Consider the following 25000-nt stretch of genomic DNA (forward strand, 5'->3'; position numbering starts at 1 on the left):
ATAGCAGAACCTGCAGAGTAGACAGAAAACTAAGAGGACTGATAACAGAACCTGCAGAGTAGACAGAAAACTAAGAGGACTGATAGCAGAACCTGCAGAGTACACAGAAAACTAAGAGGCCTGATAACAGAACCTGCAGAGTAGACAGAAAACTAAGAGGACTGATAGCAGAACCTGCAGAGTAGACAGAAAACTAAGAGGACTGATAACAGAACCTGCAGAGTAGACAGAAAACTAAGAGGACTGGTAACAGAACCTGCAGAGTAGACAGAAAACTAAGAGGACTGATAACAGAACCTGCAGAGTACACAGAAAACTAAGAGGACTGATAGCAGAACCTGCAGAGTAGACAGAAAACTAAGAGGACTGATAACAGAACCTGCAGAGTAGACGGAAAACTAAGAGGACTGATAACAGAACCTGCAGAGTAGACAGAAAACTAAGAGGACTGGTAACAGAACCTGCAGAGTAGACAGAAAACTAAGAGGACTGATAACAGAACCTGCAGAGTAGACAGAAAACTAAGAGGACTGATAACAGAACCTGCAGAGTAGACAGAAAACTAAGAGGACTGATAACAGAACCTGCAGAGTAGACAGAAAACTAAGAGGACTGATAGCAGAACCTGCAGAGTAGACAGAAAACTAAGAGGACTGATAACAGAACCTGCAGAGTAGACAGAAAACTAAGAGGACTGATAGCAGAACCTGCAGAGTAGACAGAAAACTAAGAGGACTGATAACAGAACCTGCAGAGTAGACAGAAAACTAAGAGGACTGATAGCAGAACCTGCAGAGTAACAGAAAACTAAGAGGACTGATAACAGAACCTGCAGAGTAGATGGAAAACTAAGAGGACTGATAACAGAACCTGCAGAGTAGACAGAAAAACTAAGAGGACTGGTAACAGAACCTGCAGAGTAGACAGAAAACTAAGAGGACTGATAACAGAACCTGCAGAGTAGACAGAAAACTAAGAGGACTGATAACAGAACCTGCAGAGTAGACAGAAAACTAAGAGGACTGATAACAGAACCTGCAGAGTAGACGGAAAACTAAGAGGACTGATAAGAGAACCTGCAGAGTAGACAGAAAACTAAGAGGACTGGTAACAGAACCTGCAGAGTAGACAGAAAACTAAGAGGACTGATAACAGAACCTGCAGAGTAGACAGAAAACTAAGAGGACTGATAGCAGAACCTGCAGAGTACACAGAAAACTAAGAGGACTGATAACAGAACCTGCAGAGTAGACAGAAAACTAAGAGGACTGATAGCAGAACCTGCAGAGTAGACAGAAAACTAAGAGGACTGATAGCAGAACCTGCAGAGTAGACAGAAAACTAAGGGGACTGATAACAGAACCTGCAGAGTACACAGAAAACTAAGAGGACTGATAACAGAACCTGCAGAGTACACAGAAAACTAAGAGGACTGATAGCAGAACCTGCAGAGTAGACAGAAAACTAAGGGGACTGATAACAGAACCTGCAGAGTACACAGAAAACTAAGAGGACTGATAACAGAACCTGCAGAGTAGACAGAAAACTAAGAGGACTGATAGCAGAACCTGCAGAGTACACAGAAAACTAAGAGGCCTGATAACAGAACCTGCAGAGTAGACAGAAAACTAAGAGGACTGATAGCAGAACCTGCAGAGTAGACAGAAAACTAAGAGGACTGATAACAGAACCTGCAGAGTACACAGAAAACTAAGAGGACTGATAACAGAACCTGCAGAGTAGACGGAAAACTAAGAGGACTGATAACAGAACCTGCAGAGTAGACAGAAAACTAAGAGGACTGGTAACAGAACCTGCAGAGTAGACAGAAAACTAAGAGGACTGGTAACAGAACCTGCAGAGTAGACAGAAAACTAAGAGGACTGGTAACAGAACCTGCAGAGTAGACAGAAAACTAAGATGACTGATAACAGAACCTGCAGAGTACACAGAAAACTAAGAGGACTGATAACAGAACCTGCAGAGTAGATAGAAAACTAAGAGGACTGATAAAAGAACCTGCAGAGTAGACAGAAAACTAAGAGGACTGATAACAGAACCTGCAGAGTAGACAGAAAACTAAGAGGACTGATAAAAGAACCTGCAGAGTAGACAGAAAACTAAGAGGACTGATAACAGAACCTGCAGAGTAGACAGAAAACTAAGAGGACTGATAACAGAACCTGCAGAGTAGACAGAAAACTAAGGGGACTGATAACAGAACCTGCAGAGTAGACAGAAAACTAAGAGGACTGATAGCAGAACCTGCAGAGTAGATAGAAAACTGAATGAATATATTAACCAATTTATATTTATACTTAGTACTCTACTTCACTTTGGAACTGGAATATGAAATTTAGGCCAAGTGCTGGGACCTATGAAGTCATTCAGAGCTAAAAATTTGAAATAATTGTTAGGGGAGTAAAACCTGCAGAGTAGATAACTGAGTGAAAATATTAACCAGTTTTTATACTTAGTATTTTCCTATACTTTGGAATTAGAATATAAAATCCAGGCCAAAGACCAAATGCTGGGGTCTATGAGGTCATTCAGTGCTAAAAATAATGTTGAAACAACTGTTAGGAAAGATTTGAAGAAAGTGATATGGAAGAAAAAGAATATGAAAGGAGGTACAGTGAAATGGAATGAAAGGGGTTGTAGCAACTAGGGGTGGAAGGAACGTTCCAAATAACCTTACGTAATGCCTACGGTGCACCGCGTGTGGAACACTGACGTCACTTGTTATTCCTTTTTCTGAATATTTTTTGACTTGAGGGGACATGTTTAGAAATTATTTTTTCTTATAAATACAGTTTTGTTGTACTTAAAATATTATAATTGGAAGTAAAGCATTACTGTACATTAAAATGAGTGACGGACACACACACACACTAACAGTGTACAACATTTACTGATACTAATATTCAAGCATTTTTTCCATTCACATACAAACGTATTTCTGGCTAAAAATATTCAAACATTTACTCACTAACATACAAAATGAGGATATGTTTGAATTTTTTTCATGAAGTGTTACTTTTGTATGTTAATGAAAAATGTTTGAATATTAGTAGCAAAAAATGTTGTTTTACAGTTAGTAAATAAAATAAACTAAAATAGAAAAGATTTAACAGCCATCAAAAATACAAAACAAAATAATTGACTTACAATTACTCTCATCTCTCTGGCGACGCTGGTAAAGCTTAACTAAGCCACAGGTCATACTACCTTCCATATATATATGTGTCACTGTGCATATAAAGGTCACTGAAATGGGGTCAAGTAAAATGGCGTACATAGGGTCATTTTTTAATTCTTATTTCTGTCAATTTTTTCATCAACATTTTCTGTCGTTTTTTACTCATATCTCAGATATGGTGTCGAATTAAGCAGCTGTCTCTTTATTTTTTGTTCGGGTTCTTTTTCTTTCGTTTCACGGTCGCCAAAAATTTTTTTAATCTTTCAAAAACAAAATATTAAGAGCGGCTGATAATGTTTGTTTTTGTTTCAAAAAACTGATTTCTCCGTGAGAATTGGAGAAACCTTCATCGCTTATTTTTTTATGTTGTCATTCGTTGATGTCTTATAATAATAATAATAATAATAATAATAATAATAAAAATAATAATAATAATAATAATAATAATAATAATAATAATAATAATAATATATATATATATATATATATATATATATATATATATATATATACATTTATATATATATATATATATATATATTATTAATATATATATAATAATACTAAGTTTCTGTGTAATATTTTATTTTATTGAATGCTGGGGATAAGGAATTTCCCAAGCAATTTAATTTCAAGCTTTAGAGCCAATCTCATTTATTCATTATCTTCAAGTATTTACTTCAAATTAATATTCTATGAATAACAAAACAGTATTTTGGGAAAATATGGTGCGTTTCCAAAATATGGCACCATTCCAAATTTTGAGCCATTCTAAGATACGGTGCCATTCCGAAATATGGTACCATTCCATAATAAGGTGTCATTCCAAAATATTGTCACTCCAAAATATGATGCCACTCCAAAATATTGTGCCATTCAAAAATATGGTACCATTCTAAAATATTGTGCCATTCCAAAATATGGGACCATTCCAAAATATTGTGCCATTCCATAATATGGTACCATTCCATGATATGGTGCCATTCCAAAATATGGTGCCATTCCAAGATAAGGCGCCATTCCAAAATATGGCGCCACTCCAAAATATGGTACCATTGTGAAAATTTGTATGACCAGACCATACTGTATTCTTGATTAAATGTACACTTCTTTTATCAATTATCTGATATACTGTATATATATATATATATATATATATATATATATATATATATATATATATATATATATATATATATATTTAAAATATAGCTATAATTACTTTAAGTTAATTTTTAAATATTCGTCAGTAAATGTCTAGGCCCTGTTGTCTGTGTAGAAATATTTAAAGTCATATTACTAGTGAAATTGAAATAAATATTCAAAATATATTATATATATATATATATATATATATATATATATATATATATATATATATATATAAAACGTTCGTGTGTGTGTATGTATATATGAGTAAGTATGCAAATTCACGTTACTCTGCCCGTCTGAATGCATCTATTTGTGATTAAATTAGTCGCTTCAAAATTTGAATAAAACAAGGAAGAGTGATAACAATAAAGTATATATTGTTTCTCTAACTCTGACCTTCCACATCTCCATCAACTTAGCAAAATAATATTGATGTTTTGACTAATTCTATTCAGTTTAGAACGTAACATATGCAAGCAGATTAAAATTCATGAAATCAATGGGTATAAATAAGATAATATCACTGACCTTGAATTTCAAGCATATTACAAGAACCCTGAACATCATAGGAATATAAATTTATTAATGATAAAGTATACAAAATATATGACAGTACAAAACAGTGTTTAAATGATTTATCCTCGGTCTAATGCCATATCTATTTTATCTAATATTTTCCAATGAAAATTAAAAGAACGCCGATTTCAGTGTTTTGACGAGTCGATACCTAACAGAAATTCTCTCTCTCTCTCTCTTCTTGGTGAATATTAACATAATCCCAAATGGTATAAATCCAAGATTAACTTCCTCAATATCTATCTCTCTCTCTCTCTCCTAGAGAAGTATTAACATAAGCCCAATGGTATAAAAACGAGATTAACTTCCTGTTTGCCTAAGTCCCAATAAAAGGAAAACATGTTTGTTTTCCAGGAGTCAAATCGTCGGGAGCACATTTCCTTAACCATCTGAAGAAGAAGAAGAAGAAGAAGAAGAAGAAGAAGAAGAAGAAGAAGAAGAAGAAGAAGAAAACAAAGATCTTTGGAAATAAGGAAATTACGTCAACAGACCAAGTGGAGGAATCTTATCTCCGAGTCGAGTTTCCTTTCTAATTTGGTCAATATTTGGCCCGCTTGTCTTACCTTCCTTCTTACCTACTTACCTTTCACCCAGGCTTTATCTCCACCCAACTTCAATTTCATCCAAACTTCATATCCACCCAAACTTCACATTCATCCAAACTTCATTACAATCAAACTTCATTTTTACCTAAACTTCATTTTCACCCAAACTTCATTTTCATCCAAACTCCATATTCATCCAAAGTTCATTTTCACCCAAAACTTCATATCCATCCGAACTTCATTTTCACCTAAACTTTCATTTTCATCCAAATTTCATATTCAGCCAAACTTCATTTTCATCCAAAATTCATTTTCACCCAAACTTCATTTTCACCCAAACTTCATTTTCATCCAAACTTCATTTTCTTCCAAACTTTATTTTCACCCAAATGTTATTTTCATACGAACTTAATGTTCACCCCGCTTCAATTTCATACAAACTTTATTTCACCCAAACTTCATTTTCACACAAACTTCATATTCATCCAAACTTCATTTTCACCTACACCTCATTACAATCAACTTCATTTTCATCCAAACTTCATTTTATCCAAACTTAATTTTCATCCAAAATTCATTTTCACCCAAACTTCATTTTCACCCAAACAAATTTCATCCAAACTTAACTTTTACCCAGACTTAATTTTCATCCAAACTTCATTTTCATCCAAACTTCATCTTTCACTCAAACTTCATTTTCACCAAAACTTCATTTCATCCAAACTTCATATTCATCCAAACTTCATTTTCATCCATACTTCAGTTTCATCCAAACATCATTTTCATACAAACTTCATATTCACCCAAACTTCACTTTGACCCAAACTTCATCTTCAACCAAGCTCCAGTTTCACCCAAACTTCACTTCATCCAAACTTCATTTTCATCCAAACTCCAATTTCACCCAGACTTCGTTTTCATAAAAACTTCATTTTCATACAAACTTCATATTCATCCAAACTTCATTTTCACACGCACTTCATTTTCATATAAACTTCATATTCTCCAAACTTCCTTTTCATATAAACTCATCAGAAATCACTTTAAACCTGACAAATTTGACATTCCAAACACTTAAAAAAAGCAAATTTTTTCAATAAAATTAAAAGAACATCAATACCTATAAGAAACTTCCTCGCCTCTGGAAAACTTCAATTTTCCAGTTTGTCTTTGAAAGGCTAAAAACTTCTTCCCTTCCCGAGAAAAAATCTTCCTTGAAGGGAGATCGAATCTATTAAACAAACAGTCGTATAATTCCCTTCTTTTTGGAGTTCTTAATTACAGGCGTCCCGACCCAATTAAGATTTCCATCTCTCATGAATACTAATGGCATCATTTTTGAGGGGGAGGGGGAGGGAGAGAGAGGGAGGAAGAGGGTGAGGAAGTGGTAGAGAGAGTGAGAGAGAGAGAAAGGGAGGTAGAGATAGAGAAATATTCATAACCTACTTATAAACACACACACACACACACACACACACACACACACACACACATATATATATATATATATATATATATATATATATATATATATATATATATATATATATATATATATATATATAATATATCAGTCAAAATTACTCTCTTATTGTAGCCCTTATTTATTCATTATATCTATAAGTATCCTTCCAGTGCCTTACTTTTAAATAACCCAAGTCTAGGCTAGCCTTTTAAGCCGTTACATACTAAGCCACCAACCCACAAAGGAAGACGAGAATTTATTGAGACTTCAAACTTCTGTTCGATAAATCGTTTGGCTACACGGTCCCGAAAATACACCACAGTATAGGAATGGGCGTATATAATACTTTGATCCCGAGAGGCTAGTACTCAACATGGCGGAAGCTCCTAGGGACGCCGTGTTTAGTACTAGCCCCCCAGGGATCAAAGTATTATATACGCCCATTCCAGTATTGTGTGGTCGACATATTATATCAAAAAACGATGTCTAGTACTAAACATGGAGTCCCAAGGAGCTTCCGCCATGTTAAGTACTGGTTACAAACTCGCGTTTCGTTTGCGTGCTTGTACTATGAGACAATTGTTACAAGAGGGTTGAGGAAAGGAAGATGGAAGAAAGAGAATATGAAAGGAGGTACAGTAAAATGAACGAAAGGGGTTGAACTAGGTTGGTGAGTGGACAGATGAAATGAAACCGACTGTAGACAATTTATTTTCACCAGAAAACCGTGATTTTTTTTTTTTAAATGTTCATTGATTATCTTTGATGTGACGTAGGCTTGTACTGTAATTTGTTGTATTTTTTGTTAATTTTAATTTGTCATAGGCCTATGAACGATGATTTTTGCAGATAAATATTATTTTGACCTTAAAAACCGTAAGTTTTGTTTTAATTTTCAAGTGAATATCTATGATATGACGTAGGCCTATACTGTAATTTGCTGTACTTTTTGTTAACTTTAATTTGTCATAGGCCTAGGAACGATGATTTTTGTAAATAAATATAATTTTGACCAGAAACACCTTAAGTTTTATTTTAATTTGCAAGTGAATATCTCTGATATGACGTAGGCCTATACTGTAATTTGTTGTATTTTTAGTTAATTTTTATTTGTAATAGGCCTAGAAGATGATTTTTTTTGTACCCAACTGTATTTTGACCCGGAAAAAAGCGCAAAGTCTTGTTTAAAATGTTCTGCGACTAACTTTGATGTGAAGTAGGCCTATAGTGCAAAGTTTCGTATTTTTCGTTACCTTGAATTTGTAATAGGCCTAGAAAGGACGATTTTTTTTTTGTAGTTAATCTTAATTTGATCCCAGAAACGAGAAGTTCAGTGATTATCCCTGGTATGACGTAAGCCTATACTGTAATTTGATGTATTTTTTCGTTACTTTTAATTTGCAATAGGTCTAGGAACGATGATTTTTGTAGACAAATATTTTGACCAGAAATACCCTAAGTTTTACTTTAGTTTGCAAGTGAATATCTTTGATATGACGTAGGCCTATTCCGTAAATGACTGTCTTTTACATATAGTTTTAAATATTCGGTGACTATCTTTCATATGACGTAGGCCTATAATGCAAATTGCTGTATTTTACACTTATTGCTTTAAATATTCTGTGACTATCTTTCATATGACGTAGGCCTATAGTGTAAATTGCTGTATTTTACACTTATTGCTTTAAATATTCTGTGATTATCTTTCATATGACGTAGGCCTATAGTGTAAATTGCTGTATTTTACACTTATTGCTTTAAATATTCTGTGATTATCTTTCATATGACTGGCCTATTTAAATTGCTGTATTTTACACTTATAGCTTTAAATATTCTGTGATTATCTTTCAATGACGTATATAGTGTAAATTGCTGTATTTTACACTATCTTATCTTTCATATGACGTAGGCCTATAATGTAAATTGCTGTATTTTACACTTATAGCTTTAAATATTCTGTGATTATCTTTCATATGACAGGCCTATAATGACGTGTATTTTACACTTATTGGTGATTATCTTTCATATGACGTGTAAAGTGTAAATTGCTGTATTTTACACTTATTGCTTTAAATATTCTGTGATTATCTTTCATATGACGTAGGCCTATAGTGTAAATGGCTATTTTACATTATTTAAATTGTTGGAGTTTCGTTACTTTTAATCTGTAATTATTGCCTGGATTGTAATTCATACAATTTATTTTACAGTTTACTTATCGGGAGAAGTAAATTTCGACCGTAAAAATAAAAAAAAAAAAAAACTAAATACTCACAGCCATTTTATTTGTATGTTCTTGAATGACGTCACCGAACTCGAAGCCGAGGCCTATAGGCCTACGTTGATCAGGGGAGCGATAAGAGTTTCTCGATCCTTTTAAAAAAAAGGCTTTTCGCTTAAAACACTAAAAAGCTGAGCCGTCCATTTCATCACATTCAGAAAGGACTCCTTTGAGGTGTTCATTTTCTTTTAAATCTTCGAAACTCATTCGCCGGGAGTTATGCGACGCCGCCATCTTGGTCCGTATCAGAGTCTCCTAATTCTTCTGTTTCTCTTCATTAATATACATTATTCTGCCTCCATTTTCTACCGTTGTGTTCTCTTCTTGTTATGCTTTCCTTTACGATGACAATTTAAAATATAAACGTTGGTCTGTAACGGCCGAGGGCAGCTGCCCCGCCGGAGATCTTTCCCCGCGACGTCCTCTCACCTCTGAAGCAAGCGAGCTACTGAGCTGAAGGATGCGCAGAATGGCTGCGCAGTGCGTCTCTCAGGCGACGCCGGCGGTTTATCTCGTATCTGTGGTTTATCTGTAACTTTTTTGGCGCCAGATTTTTGCAAGGTGCCAAGAAGTATTCAAAATGGGCATTAAACGATCGGATTTTTAGGCGCAATGCTGATTTTAGCGCAAAATAGTTTGAGATGCGCAGATCATTGCGCCATCTGTTTTGCTTCTTCATTTTTGGGCGCCAATTTTTTACAAGACGACATTGAACCTTCAATTTTAGTTTTTCTGTAGCAGTCATGATAGTAGCGCAAAGATAATATATATTCAAGGCTCTAGTAGGCTCCATGGTACATAAAAAAATAAATACTTCGCTAATAATACAGTATCTTTGATACTTCCTAGACTTTTTAGCGTAGGTATATTAGACCTTTGCGCAAAATTTAGCATTGAGCCAGAGAGTTGAACGCATAGGATGCACTTTGAAGGATTCCAGGTATTTTATGTAAAGAATACAATGTTCTTGTTAAGAGTTTATGCTACATGGACTATGAAATATTAAGATATTGGTCATATTGTACCATACGTCAGAATGCCATTCCCCCTCACCCCCGCCATTCCAAAATTGTCTGCCTCAAAGGGTGCATACCAAATAATATGCATATAATACCAAAAATTCTTTGTTACAATTCTCCACTACCCCAACCCATTGAAACATTGAAATTCCCCCTACGGAGGAATTCCCCCCCCCGCCCGGTTGAGAGCCACTGTGATTAACCGAAGAAGTTTTCAACGTGAATCCTGCACGATCTAATTTTTGGCGCAATGCTGATTTTTGCGCAAAATAACATTGATCATCTAGGCCAATAGTTCTTAACCTTTTTCAATGTATCCACCCCTTTCAAATCAGCAGACAGTTCTCGCCCCCCCTTGAATTGCTGAAATAAAAAAAAACAACAACAATAATAATAATTATTATTATTATTTTATTTTATTTCATTAGATTTTTATTTATATTTTTTGCAGAAAAAACAACATTCGTACATAAAAATATATTTTGCTTTAATTATCCATAGGCAAGAAGAACTACAAAGACCAGGAAATATATAGAAAAAATATATATCACTGACAAAGTATTTCTTAAGTACGTTTCTCAGCACGAAATCTAGGCCTATATCAGTCTGATCTTTGAGTTATATATATTTCCTTTTTAATAGATTGCACGAGGAAAAATGAAAGTAGGGAAATGAATACCAGATTCTATCAAGAAAAAAAAAAGAGTTTGGTTCAAGGGGCCACTACGACCTTGTTTTATATCATTTTAAATAAATTCCTGTTTTGTGTTGGTGAATATATTGATATATCTGGCATATATATATATATATATATATATATATATATATATATATATATATATATATGTATGCATTTATATACACATATATATGTATGCATGCATATTATATATATGTATATATATCATAGATATATATATATATATATATATATATATATATATATATATATATATATATATATATATACATATATATACAACATACATACAGTATATTATATGTATATATCATATATACTGTATATATTTATATATATGTATATTTATATATATAAATATATATATATATATATATATATATATATATATATAAATATATATATATATATGTACTGTATATATATATCTTTATATATATGTATGTGTATATATATATTTCTGTATATATATACTTTATAATATATATATATATATATATATATATATATATATATATATATATATATATATATATTATATATATATATATATATATATATATATATATATATATATATATATATATATATATATATATATATATATATGTGTGTGTGTGTGTGTGTGTGTGTGTGTGTGCATGTGTATGTACTGTCCATGTACCATCTCCTTATTCGGTAATGCCAAAAAAAAATTTACCAATGGCCCGGGTATCGCTTCCGCCACTTGGTACCCTTAAAAAAAAAAAAAAGAAAGGCAAACGACTGACCTCGTACGTTGATTGGTCCACATTTCGGTAATTATCGCACCTGCGGCATCTTGCTTCTGCAAGGGTATATAAATAGGTGGCTTACCAGTGCCTGCTGGCAGTTGCATTCTAGACTCGCTACCGAGCACGATGAAAGTTGTGAGTATAATATTCTTATTTGTATTCCCGTCTTGCGAATTTATTTATTTATCAGTTTGTTCAATTTATTTTTTTTATTAATTTGACAATTTATTTCTTCTTCTGAGGGATTGTTCCACATGCATATGATTCGCCTTCTCAGTAATAATAATAATAATGATAATAATAATAATAATAATAATAATAATAATAATAATAATAATAATAATAATAATGGCTGATTCAATCCCTATGATATTTTTTGTGTGAATATATTTTACTCTCATAAGATTTAATTGATTATGCGAAGTGTTAGCATACTTTAGAATACTATTTTCGTGTCGTATAAATTCTCTACGTAATATATTTCATATAAAGAAACATATTCATGGATGGAATATGCTCATTTTGTCAGAAAATATATTCCTTGATGTTTTGTTTAATAATGATATTATTGTGGAAATTAATAACATGAAAACTAACATAGCCTTTATAATTTTGACTAATGATTGTTCGTGAGGGTATTAACTTTCAGTCATTTCATGATTATATTATAAAAAACATCTCTAAAATATCAAAGATAATTTGTCAAGGAAGAATGGAGAATTTTTTTTTTGTCATCCCATTCATGATTTGCCTTATAGATTATGATTTAAATCTGTTTAATTATTTTATTATTAACTTTATTTAAATATTTATAAAATATCAAAGACAGTTTTTCAAGGAAGAAATGGAAATTTTTTTGTTATTCCATTCATGATTTGTCAAATAGATTGAGTTTTAAATCTGTTTAATTATTTTTTTTTATTAAAATATCTACTAAATATCAAAGCCAGTTTGTCAAGGAAGAATGGAAGATAATTTTTTTGTCATTCCATTCATGATTTGTCAAATAGATAATGATTTAAATCTGTTAAATTAATTTATTATTTTTTTTTATCAAAATCATTTATAAAATATCAGAGCCACATTCTAAAGGAAGGAATGGAAAATTCTTTTTGTCATTCCAGTCACGATTTGTCAATTAAATCCAGATTTATGAAATCATATTTTGTCATTTTATTATTTTATTATAAAATCATTTATAAAATATCAAAGCCAGTTTGTCAAGGAAGAAATAGAAATTTTTTTTTGTCATTCCAGTCAAGATTTGTCAGTTAAATCCAGATTTTTATTAAATATTATTGAATACCCGATTGACAAAAATCCCATTGACAAATCCAAAACATCTCAATTTCGGGAATGATTGTTTTGCCATTCCATCCATGATTTGTCAATTAAATCCAGTTTTAATCCTACTTAATCCCAGATAGTAATCCCCAGATAGTAATCCCGTAAATCCCCTAATCCCCCAGAAAATTATTGATTTGTCATTCCATTCATGATTTGTCAATTAAATCATAATTTCATCCTCATTCCGTTCATTATTTGTCAATGAAATCGAGATTTACTAACTCATATTTAATCCCCGAGTGACAAAAAAAAATCCCACTGACAAATCCACAACGTCTCAATTTCAGGAAATGATTGTTTTGTTATTCCATCCATGATTTGTCAGTTAAATCCAGATTTAATCGTATCTAATCCCAAAGTGACAAAATAAAAGAAATCCCACTGACGAATCCAAATCCACGATTCCCTACATTCCAGACCTCCTTCGTTTGCCTTGTCGCGATAGCGGCCCTGGCTTCCGCATCGCCTGGCAAGAAGAAATTCGGAGGAGGCTTCGGAAGAGGCTTCGGAGGAGGCTTCGGGCGTCCAGTCATTCCAGTCCACATTCCAGTCCACGTTCCAGTCATCCATAAGCCCGTCTTCATCCCACCCCCACCACCAGTCGTCGTGCACAAACCCATCATCGTACCTAAACCAGTCGTCGTGCACAAACCCATCATCGTACCTAAACCAGTCGTCGTGCACAAGCCCGTTGTCGTACCGAAGCCCGTGATCGTCGAGAAGCCCGTTTTCGTACCCAAGCCCGTCGCCGTTGCGCCCGTGCACGCCGGCCCAGGCGTGGGGCTTTACGGGCATTAAGTAGGAGAGGACGTTAACGGGTTGGGGGCGTTAACCAAGGGCGGACGTTAACCAGGTACAAACGTTAATTGGTACGGACGTTAACACAGGACAAACAGTAATTGGTACGGACGTTCACCAAGTACGTATTTTAATCAAATACGGGCGTTAACCAAGTACGGACGTTAACCAAATACGAACGTTAATCAAGTACAGAAGTTATCATGTACGAACGTTAACCAAGTACGGACGTTAACAAAAACACGAACGTTAACCAGGTATGGACGTTAACCAAGTACGAACGTTAACCAGGTACGGACGTTAACCAAATACGAATATTAACCAAAGTACGAACGTTAACCAAATACGAACGTTAACCAAGTACGAACGTTAACCAAATACGAACGTTAACCAAGTATGAACGTTAACCAAATACGAACGTTAACCAAGTACGGACGTTAACCAAATACGGACGTTAACCAAGTACGATTTTTAACCAAGTACGGACGTCAACCAAAAGCTTCTCCAAATCCGAATGTTTTAGATAACCATACAGCACTTAACCTTCTCTCCCCCGCCCACCACCACCACCCACCCGTCCGCCCACCCCGCCCACAAAAAGTCTGGAAACTTGGACGCTCCAGTTCAGTCTAGTTCCGACCTACCTCGTGGCCAGAGAGGGCCAGTTTGCCACACGAATATTCGTGGATATGCTGCCCTTGGGTTGGCTCGTGTTACGTACGCAACTGCTGCCAAATATATAGATATAGTTTTTATAGATTTATAGATATAATTTTTTTCTAGATTTATAGATATCACGATTTTTTTTTAAAGAAATTTCATTTGGTTTTCATTCTTTGAGAATATGATTTCGAAATAAAATGATGAAAGATGAACTGTAACATTATTATTTTTCCTTATTGTACGCCACTGCTACCAAAAGTAGATATAGTTTTATAGATTTGTGGATATATATATATATATATATATATATATATATATATATATATATATATATATATATATATATATATATATATATATATATATATTTATTAGTTTCAGGACGTCACAATGCAATGCTTTTAAAAGGAATTTCATATATATATATATATATATATATATATATATATATATATATATATATATATATATATATATATATATATATATATATATATATATATATACACATACATATATATACACACACACACACACACACTATATATATATATATATATATATATATATATATATATATATATAAATGAAAAGAAAATAAATACATTTAAATATCTCACGATTTTCAGTGTCATTCTAGAATAAAACTAGAATGAAACAGATTTCCGTCTTTCCCATCTTGTTCTAGAACTGAACAAGATCCTAGATTATACACCTTCCTTTCGAGCATGATTGAGCAGTTATTGAGAAAAAAACTCTTCTAATATACTTCAAGGAATTTCAAATATAACTGTATTAATTATTCCCGCAAGACTGCAAGTCTTGCGTTTCCTTATTCAATACACTCAGTGATTGTTTCCGTTACCTTAATTGCATTAACGAAGGCTTAACTTTCAACAGGTGTTAACTATTATTATTATTATTATTATTATTATTATTATTATTATTATTATTATTATTATTCAGAAGATGAAGAACCCTATTCATATGGAAATTCAGGCTTCCAAAGAATATTATTATTATTATTATTATTATTATTATTATTATTATTATTATTATTATTATTATTATTATTATTATTATTATTATTATTATTATTATTCAGAAGATGAAGAACCCTATTCATATGGAAATTCAAGCTTCCAAAGAATATTGTTATTATTATTATTATTATTATTCAGAAGATGAACCCTATTCATAAGGAAATTCAATCTTCCAAAGATTATTATTATTATTATTATTATTATTATTATTATTATTATTATTATTATTATTATTATTATTATTATTCAGAAGATGAACCCCTATTCATATGGAAATTCAATCTTCCAAAGATTATTATTATTATTATTATTATTATTATTATTATTATTATTATTATTATTATTATTATTATTATTCAGAAGATGAACCCTATTCATAAGGAAATTCAATCTTCCAAAGATTATTATTATTATTATTATTATTATTATTATTATTATTATTATTATTATTATTATTATTATTATTATTATTATTCAGAAGATGAAGAATCCTATTCATATGGAAATTCAAGCCCCCAAAGATTATTATTATTATTATTATTATTATTATTATTATTATTATTATTATTATTATTATTATTATTATTATTATTCAGAAGATGAACCCTATTCATACAGAACAAGCCCACAAAAGGGGTTTTTGACACGAAATTGAAGAAACTTCCAAAGTAAATTGTGATGCTCATTCGAAAAAGTAACAGAAGGTAATGGGAAATATAGAAAGAGAGCAATCATTAAAAAACCGATAAGTTAAATAAATAAATATACAAATCTTCTCAAGGATTACCCACGTTTCCTTAATCGAATTAGCAAAAGTCAAATATTCTCGAGGATATTCTCGTTCCCTTAATTGAATTGAACAAAAGCTTAACTTCTAACAAAAGCTAAATATTCCCAAGGATTACTCGTGTTTCCTCGACTGAATTAACAAAAGCCAAACATTCTCAAAGATTATTCTCGTTTCCTTAACTGAATTAACAAAGGCTTAACATTCAACCAAAGACAAATAGTCTCAAAGATTATTCTCGTTTCCTTAACTGAATTAACAAAAGTTTAACATTCAACCAAAGACAAATATTCTCAAAGATTATTCTCGTTTGCTTAACTGAATTAACAAAAGCTTAACATTCAACCAAAGCCAATTATTCTCAAAGATTATTCTTGTTTCCTTAACTGAATTAACAAAAGCTTGACATTCAACCAAAGCCAAATATTCTAAAAGATTATTCTTGTTTCCTTAACTGAATTAACAAAAGCTTGACATTCAACCAAAGCCAATTATTCTCAAAGATTATTCTTGTTTCCTTAACCGAATTAACAAAATCTTAAAATTCAACAAAAGCCAAATATTCTCAAAGATTATTCTTGTTTCCTTAACTGAATTAACAAAAGCTTGAAATTCAACAAAAAGCCAGATATTCTCAAAGATTATTCTCGTATCCTTAACTGAATTAACAAAAGCTTGAAATTCAACAAAAGCCAAATATTCTCAAAGATTATTCTCGTTTCCTTAACTGAATTAACAAAAGCCAAATATTCTCAAAGATTATTCTCGTTTCCTTAACTGAATTAACAAAAGCTTAACATTCAACCAAAGCCAGATATTCTCAAAGATTATTCTCGTTTCCTTAACTGAATTAACAAAAGCCAGATATTCTCAAAGATTATTCTCGTTTCCTTAACTGAATTAACAAAATCCAAATATTCTCAAAGATTATTCTCGTTTCCTTAACTGAATTAACAAAAGCTAAACATTCAACCAAAGCCAGATATTCTCAAGGATTACTCACGTTTCCTTAATCGAATTAACAAAAACTCAACATTCAATGATCAGTTTGCCAGAGAGCCACCAACATTAGGTCTGACATAAAAAAAAAAAGCTAATCTAGGTCATGAGAGGTCGCGATCAGTTTCAAGTGAGCGTTGGAGTTACCAAGGTACTTGGAAAATCCAGAAAAATCGCTTGGTCATTGATTGCGCTGTAGAAATCATCTATTTTTTTTTTTTTAGTCAAGTTCTCACTCCTAAAGATTACTTGTTGGGCAGTTGTAAGAGCTCTAGTAGTGAGAAGTAATGTGAGAATCATTTCTCTCAGTTTTTTAATCTTTAAATATATATATATTTTACATATCTTCATGGAATACCTTGTAAACAAAAAACATAAATATTCATTAAATATCTGGTAAACAAAAGACGTAAATATTGATTAAATATTTGGCATATAAAGGACATATGCATTCACAGAACATTTGGTCAATAAAAAACCTTAGATTATACTTTCAAATATTTATTTCCTGAGTAAATATTATTAAACAAACTCTTCATTAACATAATCCCTGACGGTCATCAACCAAGAGTCATGAAAAAAATGACCAGAAAGATTGGAAGATTTGCCTAATCGAAAGAAAAATCAGGCAAATTAGGCGAAATTATAACGTCTACGGGTACAAGAGAGTACAGAAATAAATGGATTTTGTTGTTGCTATAAATTTAGCTGGCCTTACGCCAGCGCAGGTTCAGGCTTTTGGGGAGAGCCCGTGATGTGAATGAATTATCAGCAGCAAAGTCCAAAGCCCTGACGCAAAAGTTAAGGCTTCTTCTTCCTCTTATAATTTTGGAGTATGGACGAAAAGTCAGGCTTTTAGAGTCTTGGAGTATGGACGAAAAGTCAGGCTTTTAGAGTCTTGGAGTATGGACGAAAAGTCAGGCTTTTAGAGTCTGTCCAATAGTCAGGCTTTTAGTCCTTCCAATAAGCCCGTGAACGGGCTTATGAACAATCGGGTAAATTTGGAATGTGTAAGCCAGTGGGCTTTCGAAAGCTTTCTCCCAGCCAAAGCCTGTGTGAACGGGCATGTGAACAATGAGGTAAACAAAAAGCCCGAGTGAATAGGCTAATGAAAAATCAAAAGGACTTTTGGAATCTTTCCTCTGCCAAAACTGGGCTTTTGGAATCCTTCCCCTGAGAAAACTGGGCTTTTGGAATCTTTCCCCTGACAAAACTGGGCTTTTGGAATCTTTCCCCTGACAAAACTGGGCTTTTGGAATCTTTCCCCTGACAAAACTGGGCTTTTTAGAATCTTTCCCCTGACAAAACTGGGCTTTTGGAATCTTTCCCCTGACAAAACTGGGCTTTTGGAATCTTTCCCCTGACAAAACTGGGCTTTTGGAATTTTTCCCCTGACAAAACTGGGCTTTTTAGAATCTTTCCCCTGACAAAACTGGAATCTTTAGACAAAACTGGACTTTTAGAATCTTTCCCCTGACAAAACTGGGCTTTTGGAATCTTTCCCCTGACAAAACTGGGCGTTTGGAATTTTTCCCCTGACAAAACTGGGCTTTTGGACGCTTTCCCCTGACAAAACTGGGCTTTTGGAATCTTTCCCCTGACAAAACTGGGCTTTTGAGACCTTCCCAAAAAGCCTGATTGAACGGGCTAATGAACAATCAGATTAATTTTGATTATATATACAAAGAAGGGCTTGTGGATTCTCCTCCCAAATCAATGATACCCGCCCTTGCCTCCCCAATGCCAACCCCCAATGCCAACCCCCCAACCCCTTCCCAAAGCCGCCCCCTCCAATCCCCAATGCCGACCCCACCAATCCCTTCCCAAAGCCGCCCCCCAATCCCCCAATCCGACCCCCCTCCTTCCCACCCCCCTCCGATCCCTCCTAAGCCACCCCCTCCAAGCCACCCTCCGAAGCCACCCCTCCGAAGCCACCCCCTCCAAAGCCACCTCTCCAAAGCCCCCTCCAAAGCCGCCCCCTCCAAAGCCGCCCAAAGCTCCCTCCAAAGCCGCCCCTCCAAACCCTCCAAGGCCGGCCCCCACTATGACGGGTTGTGGAACGACCACGGGCTTTTCGACGACTACGTCCTTCTCGATGATCACGGGCTTTTCGACAACCACCTCCTTCTCGATGACCACGGGCTTTTCGATGATTTGGGGAGCCAGGAAGATGGGCTTATGGTGCAGGTGGATTGGGTCGTTGTATATGAATTTCGGTGCGATGGGGACCGGGGGTGGGGCGGGAATTATAGGGGGGGAGATGGGGATTGGGATTACGGGGCCGAATCCCCCCCCGAATCCTCCGTATCCTCCCCCGAAGCCTCCTCCGTAGCCTCCTCCGAATCCTCCGAATTTTTTCGGGCTGGCTGAAGCCAGTGCCAGTAGGGCGAACGCGAGAGCCAATGAGATCTGTGGGGAATTGATAGATTGATAAATTTGATAAATAGATATATTTGATAGATAAATGAATAAGTGAATATATTAATGAATTAATAGATTAATGGATAAATTAATAAATTAATAAATAAATCGATAAATTAATAAATAATTAAATAAATTAATATTTATAATAATGAATTAATAAATGAATGAATAAACTAATAAATAAATTAATAAAGTGACAAATAAATTAATAAATAAATTGATAAATTAATAAATACATTAACAAATAAATAGATATATTAATGAATTGATAAATGAATGAATAAATAAATTAATAAATAACTAAACTAATAAATAAATTGATAAATTAATAAATAAATAAATAAATTAATAAATAAATTAATAAAGTAATAAATAATTAAATAAATGAAAGATATATTACTGAATTAATAAACGAATGAATAAATAAATTAAGAAATAAATTGATAATTTAATAAATAAATTGATAAATTAATAAAAAAAATTAATAAATGAATAGCTATATTAATGAATTAATAAACGAATGCAAGACTAAATCAATATACAAATATATTAATCAATAAATAGATTAATAAATTAAGTAATAAATTAATAAATAAATAATTAAATAAATAAATTAACAAATTAATGAATTAAGTAATAAATTAATATTAAGTAATAAATTAATAAATTAAGTAATAAATTAGTAAATCAATTAATAAATTAAGTCATAAATCAAAAAATAAATTATTAAATAAATAGATTATTTAATAAATATACAGAATTAAAAAAAATATAAATAAATAAATTATTTAATAAATAAACAGAATTTTTAAAAAATATAAATAAATAAATATATAAATAAATAAACTAACAAATAAATTAATAAGTGAATTAATATATTAGTACATCAATAATAAATAAATAAAATACAGAAATTAACTAATGAAGAAATCAATCAATCTATCAATCAATAAATAAATGAATAAATGAAAATATAAGTAAATGAATTAATAAACTAATAGATAGAAAACATAATTAATGGATGGTTGAATATATAAAGAAATAAACAATCAAAAAGTTATGAATATTAATATTTCCATTTTAACTTATCACAAAAATTTGATATTATTTCGATAATAATTAGTTATTAATATCACTATCAAAACCGACTGTCTTTCTAGATTTCTAGTGTCGATTCTAGATTTTGAAGAATCCAGTTTCAAGAAATTATTTGTCTTTTCTAGATTTCTCAGTAGATTCTAGCATTGTATTCACTCTAGATTTTACACGACTGGTGTCAAAACCGCACGTCTTTTCTAGATTTCCTAGTATACTCTAGATTTCTATTCACTCTACATCTTAAGTAATCTAGTATTTAAACTGTCTTTTTCTAGATGTGTTAGTAGATTCTAGCATCGTATTCGCTCTAGATTTTAAGCAATCTAGTGTCAAAACCGTATGTCTTTTCTAGATTTCCTAGTATATTCTAGATTTCTATTCACTCTACATCATAAGTAATCTAGTAATCTATAAGTAATCTAGTATCTAAACTGTTTTTTCTAGCTATGTTGGTAGATCCTAGCATCTCGTTCACTCTAGATTATACACAATCTAGCATCAGAAATATTATTCTTTTCTAGATCTCCAAGTAGAACTAGCAATTATTCACTCTAGATCGTAAACAATCTAATATCAGGAATATCTGTCTCTTCTAGAATTTATCAGAAGATTCTAGTGTTCTATTCACTCTAGAATCTAGTTTCAAAACTATCCACCTTTTTCTAGATCGTAAACGATCTAGTATCAGGACTATTTGTCTTTTCGTAATAATGTCAGTAGATTCTAGCATTATATTCACTCTAGAATCTAGTATCAAAACAGTGTCTTCTAGATCTAGTAAATTCTAGAGTTCCATTCACTCTAGAATTTAATATCGGAACTATGCTTCTCTTCCAATATTTGTCTAGATTATAGAATCTAGTATCACAAGTATCAGTCTCTTTCTAGATCTCCCAAATAGATCCAAGTATCTTTTTCACTCTAGAATCTATAGTACCAAAGCTACCTGTACCTCTTCCTAGATCTAGCAAATCCTAGCACCCCACTCACTTCTAGAACGTCAAATAGACCACAAGCACTGCCAACTAGATTCTAGCATCTTTTTCGCTCTAGAATTTAGTACCAAAACTACCTGTACCTCTTCCTAGATCTAGCAAATCCTAGCACCCCACTCGTTCCTAGAACGTCAGAGAGATCACAAGAACTACCAACTAGATCCTAGTATCTTTTTCACTCTAGAATCTAGCATCAACACTACCCACCTCTTTCTAGACATCTCAACTAGATCCTCGCATCTTTTTCACTCTAGGATCTATAGTACCAAAACTACCTGTACCAATTTCTAGATCTAGCAAATCCTAGCACCCGACTCGCTCCTAGAACGTCAAAGAGATCACAAGTACTTACTAATGCTGACTTCTTCTTCATCTTCTTCTTCGTAAGAGACTGACTGAACGAAGAGAGACCGGTCGCTTGCAAATGCTGAAACCAGAACCTGTGCTTTCATATTTATACAAAGAGGAATTGGCACTAACTAGGTCATTATCAGCGCCGGTTGGGCGAATAAAAAAAAAGAGAATTTACTCTTACTCTTTCCACTTTGCCAAAAAAATTTTTTTTTTAGTGGTATAGGTTTTTTTTTTTATTTCAAGTCGTTCGTCTTGCTGAGGGGAAAAAAAAAGAGTGGCATTTGATTCGTCAAGTCAGGTCAGAGTGATATGTTATTTTTTTTTATATATTTCTTACTTCCGATATTTTCTCGTTAATCTGTAGATAATTCATAGCGTTAATCCTTTATCTACAAAGGCCATTGACTTGTAATTCAAGCTTCTAAAGATTATTATTATTATTATTATTATTATTATTATTATTATTATTATTATTATTATTATTATTATTATTATTCAGATGAACCCTATTCATATGTGACAAGCCCACCACATGGGCCATTGACTTGTAATTCAAGCTTCAAAAGATTATTATTATTATTATTATTATTATTATTATTATTATTATTATTATTATTATTAATCAGAAGATGAACCCTATTCATAGTTGCAAGCCCACCACAGGGCTTCCATAAAATATTATTATTATTATTATTATTATTATTATTATTATTATCATTCAGGAGATGAACCCTATTCATATGAAACAAGCCCACCACAGGGGCCACTGTCTTGAAATTCGAGCTTCTAAAAATGATCACAGGTGTTCATTCGCAAGAAATAACAATCGGCGATGGGGAACACCGAAAGAAGAGATCATTATTAGAAAAAAAATAAAAAAAATTAATAAATAAATAGATAAAAATGTGGGCAATTGATGAAATACAATGAGAATTACTGTAGGATAACAACTCATGGCATCTTCGCTTGAACTTTTTTTTTTTTTTCGAGATTGTAAACCAGACTACCAGTATATAATATTAATAAGTTACATAATCCCGCTTTTTCCTTTCACCTGACCAGGTCAATTGCATTGCGACCTGATTTCAGGGCGAATGTGGGCACGCCGAACTGTTCAGTCTTCAGTAACAGTGACTCGGCATGAACGGAAATGTCATGGGGAATTCAGACTAGCCTGTAACCTGTAGCGTCGGTGTTCATTAGGGAGCATTAAGTGTGATGTGATGAGATGGATTGTCTGTGTGGAAGTGTGTGTGTGTGTGTGTGTGTGCGTGTGTATGTGTGTGTGATGTATGCACGTGTTTGTGTGTACATGTGTATGTATGTATATATACATATATATGTAATATATTTTATTAATTATGTATATATATATATGTATACACACACACACACATATATATATATATATATATATATATATATATATATATATATATATATATATATATATATTATATATATATACACACAAACATATTATATATGTATATATAAATATATATATATATATATATATATATATATATATATGTATATATATATATATATATATATATATATATATATATTTTATATGAATATCTATACACACACACATATATATATATATACACAAACATACACAATAAAAAAACTCCCAAAAACTTTTCCAATATATATATATATATATATATATATATATATATATATATATATATATATATATATATATATATATATGTTAAACACCCGAAACTCTTCCCTACAATACAAAATAAGCAATTATTCATAAAAATTCCAGCCTGGAGTTTTATCTTGTAAAAAGAAAAACACCGAGTGTTAATCTCCCGCTGATGTTTTGTTTAGCATATGAAAAAAAAACGTTCATAAAAACGGTCATAGACGAACGTTCTGTAAACGTACGTACGTTCAGGCAAACTCTCTCTTTTGCATATTTTTTTTTTTAGAGTGTAAATCCAGGGATGTGGCTCGGGAATTTCTCAATGGGATAAGCTTGCATGTTTACTGCGGAGAGAGAGAGAGAGAGAGAGAGAGAGAGAGAGAGAGAGAGAGAGAGAGAGAGAGAGAGAGAATTTCATATGATTTAAAATTGTTTTTTTTTATAATCCATACCTAACTCTGAATATGGCGTCATATGATTTAACCTTAAAATAATCTAGAAATTCTGATTTAATTCCCTCTCTCTCTCTCTCTCTCTCTCTCTCTCTCTCTCTCTCTTCCTGTTCTTCCCATTCCTCTTCCTACTACTACTATTAGTATTTTATGTGATTTAAAACAGTTTTTATACTTTAACTTCGAAATATTAAAAAAAAGGTCATACAAATTTAAATCATCCTTCGTCTTCATTTCATCTTATAAAGGATTTACTTGTTTTATATTTTTCTGTAAAAGAAAACTATTATTACGCCGGTTTTGCCTGTCCGTCCGCACTTTTTTCTGTCCGCACTTTTTCTGTCCGCACTTTTTTGTGTCCGCACTTTTTCTGTCCTCTGTCCGCACTTTTTTCTGTCCGCACTTTTTTGTGTCCGCACTTTTTCTGTCCTCTGTCCGCACTTTTTTCTGTCCGCATTTTTTCTGTCCGCACTTTCTCTGTCCTCTGTCCGCACTTTTTTCTGTCCGCATTTTTTCTGTCCGCACTTTTTCTGTCCTCTGTCCGCACTTTTTCTGTCCGCACTTTTTCTGTCCGCACTTTTTCTGTCCTCTGTCCGCACTTTTTCTGTCCGCATTTTTCTGTCCGCACTTTTTCTGTCCTCTGTCCGCACTTTTTTCTGTCCGCATT

General features: G+C 32.6%; 3 protein-coding genes across 4 annotated transcripts in view; 1 reads left to right on the forward strand and 2 right to left on the reverse strand.

Moving 5' to 3' along the window:
- Positions 1-9668, reverse strand: part of LOC136828147 (uncharacterized) — an 88125-nt gene extending 78457 nt beyond the window's left edge. For both annotated transcript variants that reach the window (XM_067085963.1, XM_067085964.1), the window contains exon 1: positions 9213-9668. The gene's annotated coding sequence lies outside the window, so the exon portion shown is untranslated. The remainder of the gene's footprint in view (positions 1-9212) is intronic.
- Positions 9669-11659: 1991 nt separating this feature from the next.
- Positions 11660-14059, forward strand: LOC136827644 (uncharacterized). Its single transcript, XM_067085116.1, has 2 exons — positions 11660-11845; positions 13475-14059. Exons 1-2 carry the CDS (start codon positions 11837-11839, stop codon positions 13853-13855), a joined length of 390 nt encoding a protein of 129 aa, XP_066941217.1. The 5' UTR covers positions 11660-11836; the 3' UTR covers positions 13856-14059.
- A 4747-nt stretch (positions 14060-18806) lies between these two features.
- Positions 18807-22282, reverse strand: LOC136827784 (uncharacterized). Its single transcript, XM_067085243.1, has 3 exons — positions 22217-22282; positions 19269-19756; positions 18807-18981 (listed from the first exon to the last, which is right to left on the reverse strand). Exons 1-3 carry the CDS (start codon positions 22235-22237, stop codon positions 18807-18809), a joined length of 684 nt encoding a protein of 227 aa, XP_066941344.1. The 5' UTR covers positions 22238-22282.
- Between the last annotated feature and the right edge of the window lie 2718 nt (positions 22283-25000).

Source organism: Macrobrachium rosenbergii, chromosome 42 (assembly GCF_040412425.1).
Source record: "Macrobrachium rosenbergii isolate ZJJX-2024 chromosome 42, ASM4041242v1, whole genome shotgun sequence".
In the NCBI taxonomy this organism is placed as follows: Eukaryota; Metazoa; Arthropoda; class Malacostraca; order Decapoda; family Palaemonidae; genus Macrobrachium; species Macrobrachium rosenbergii.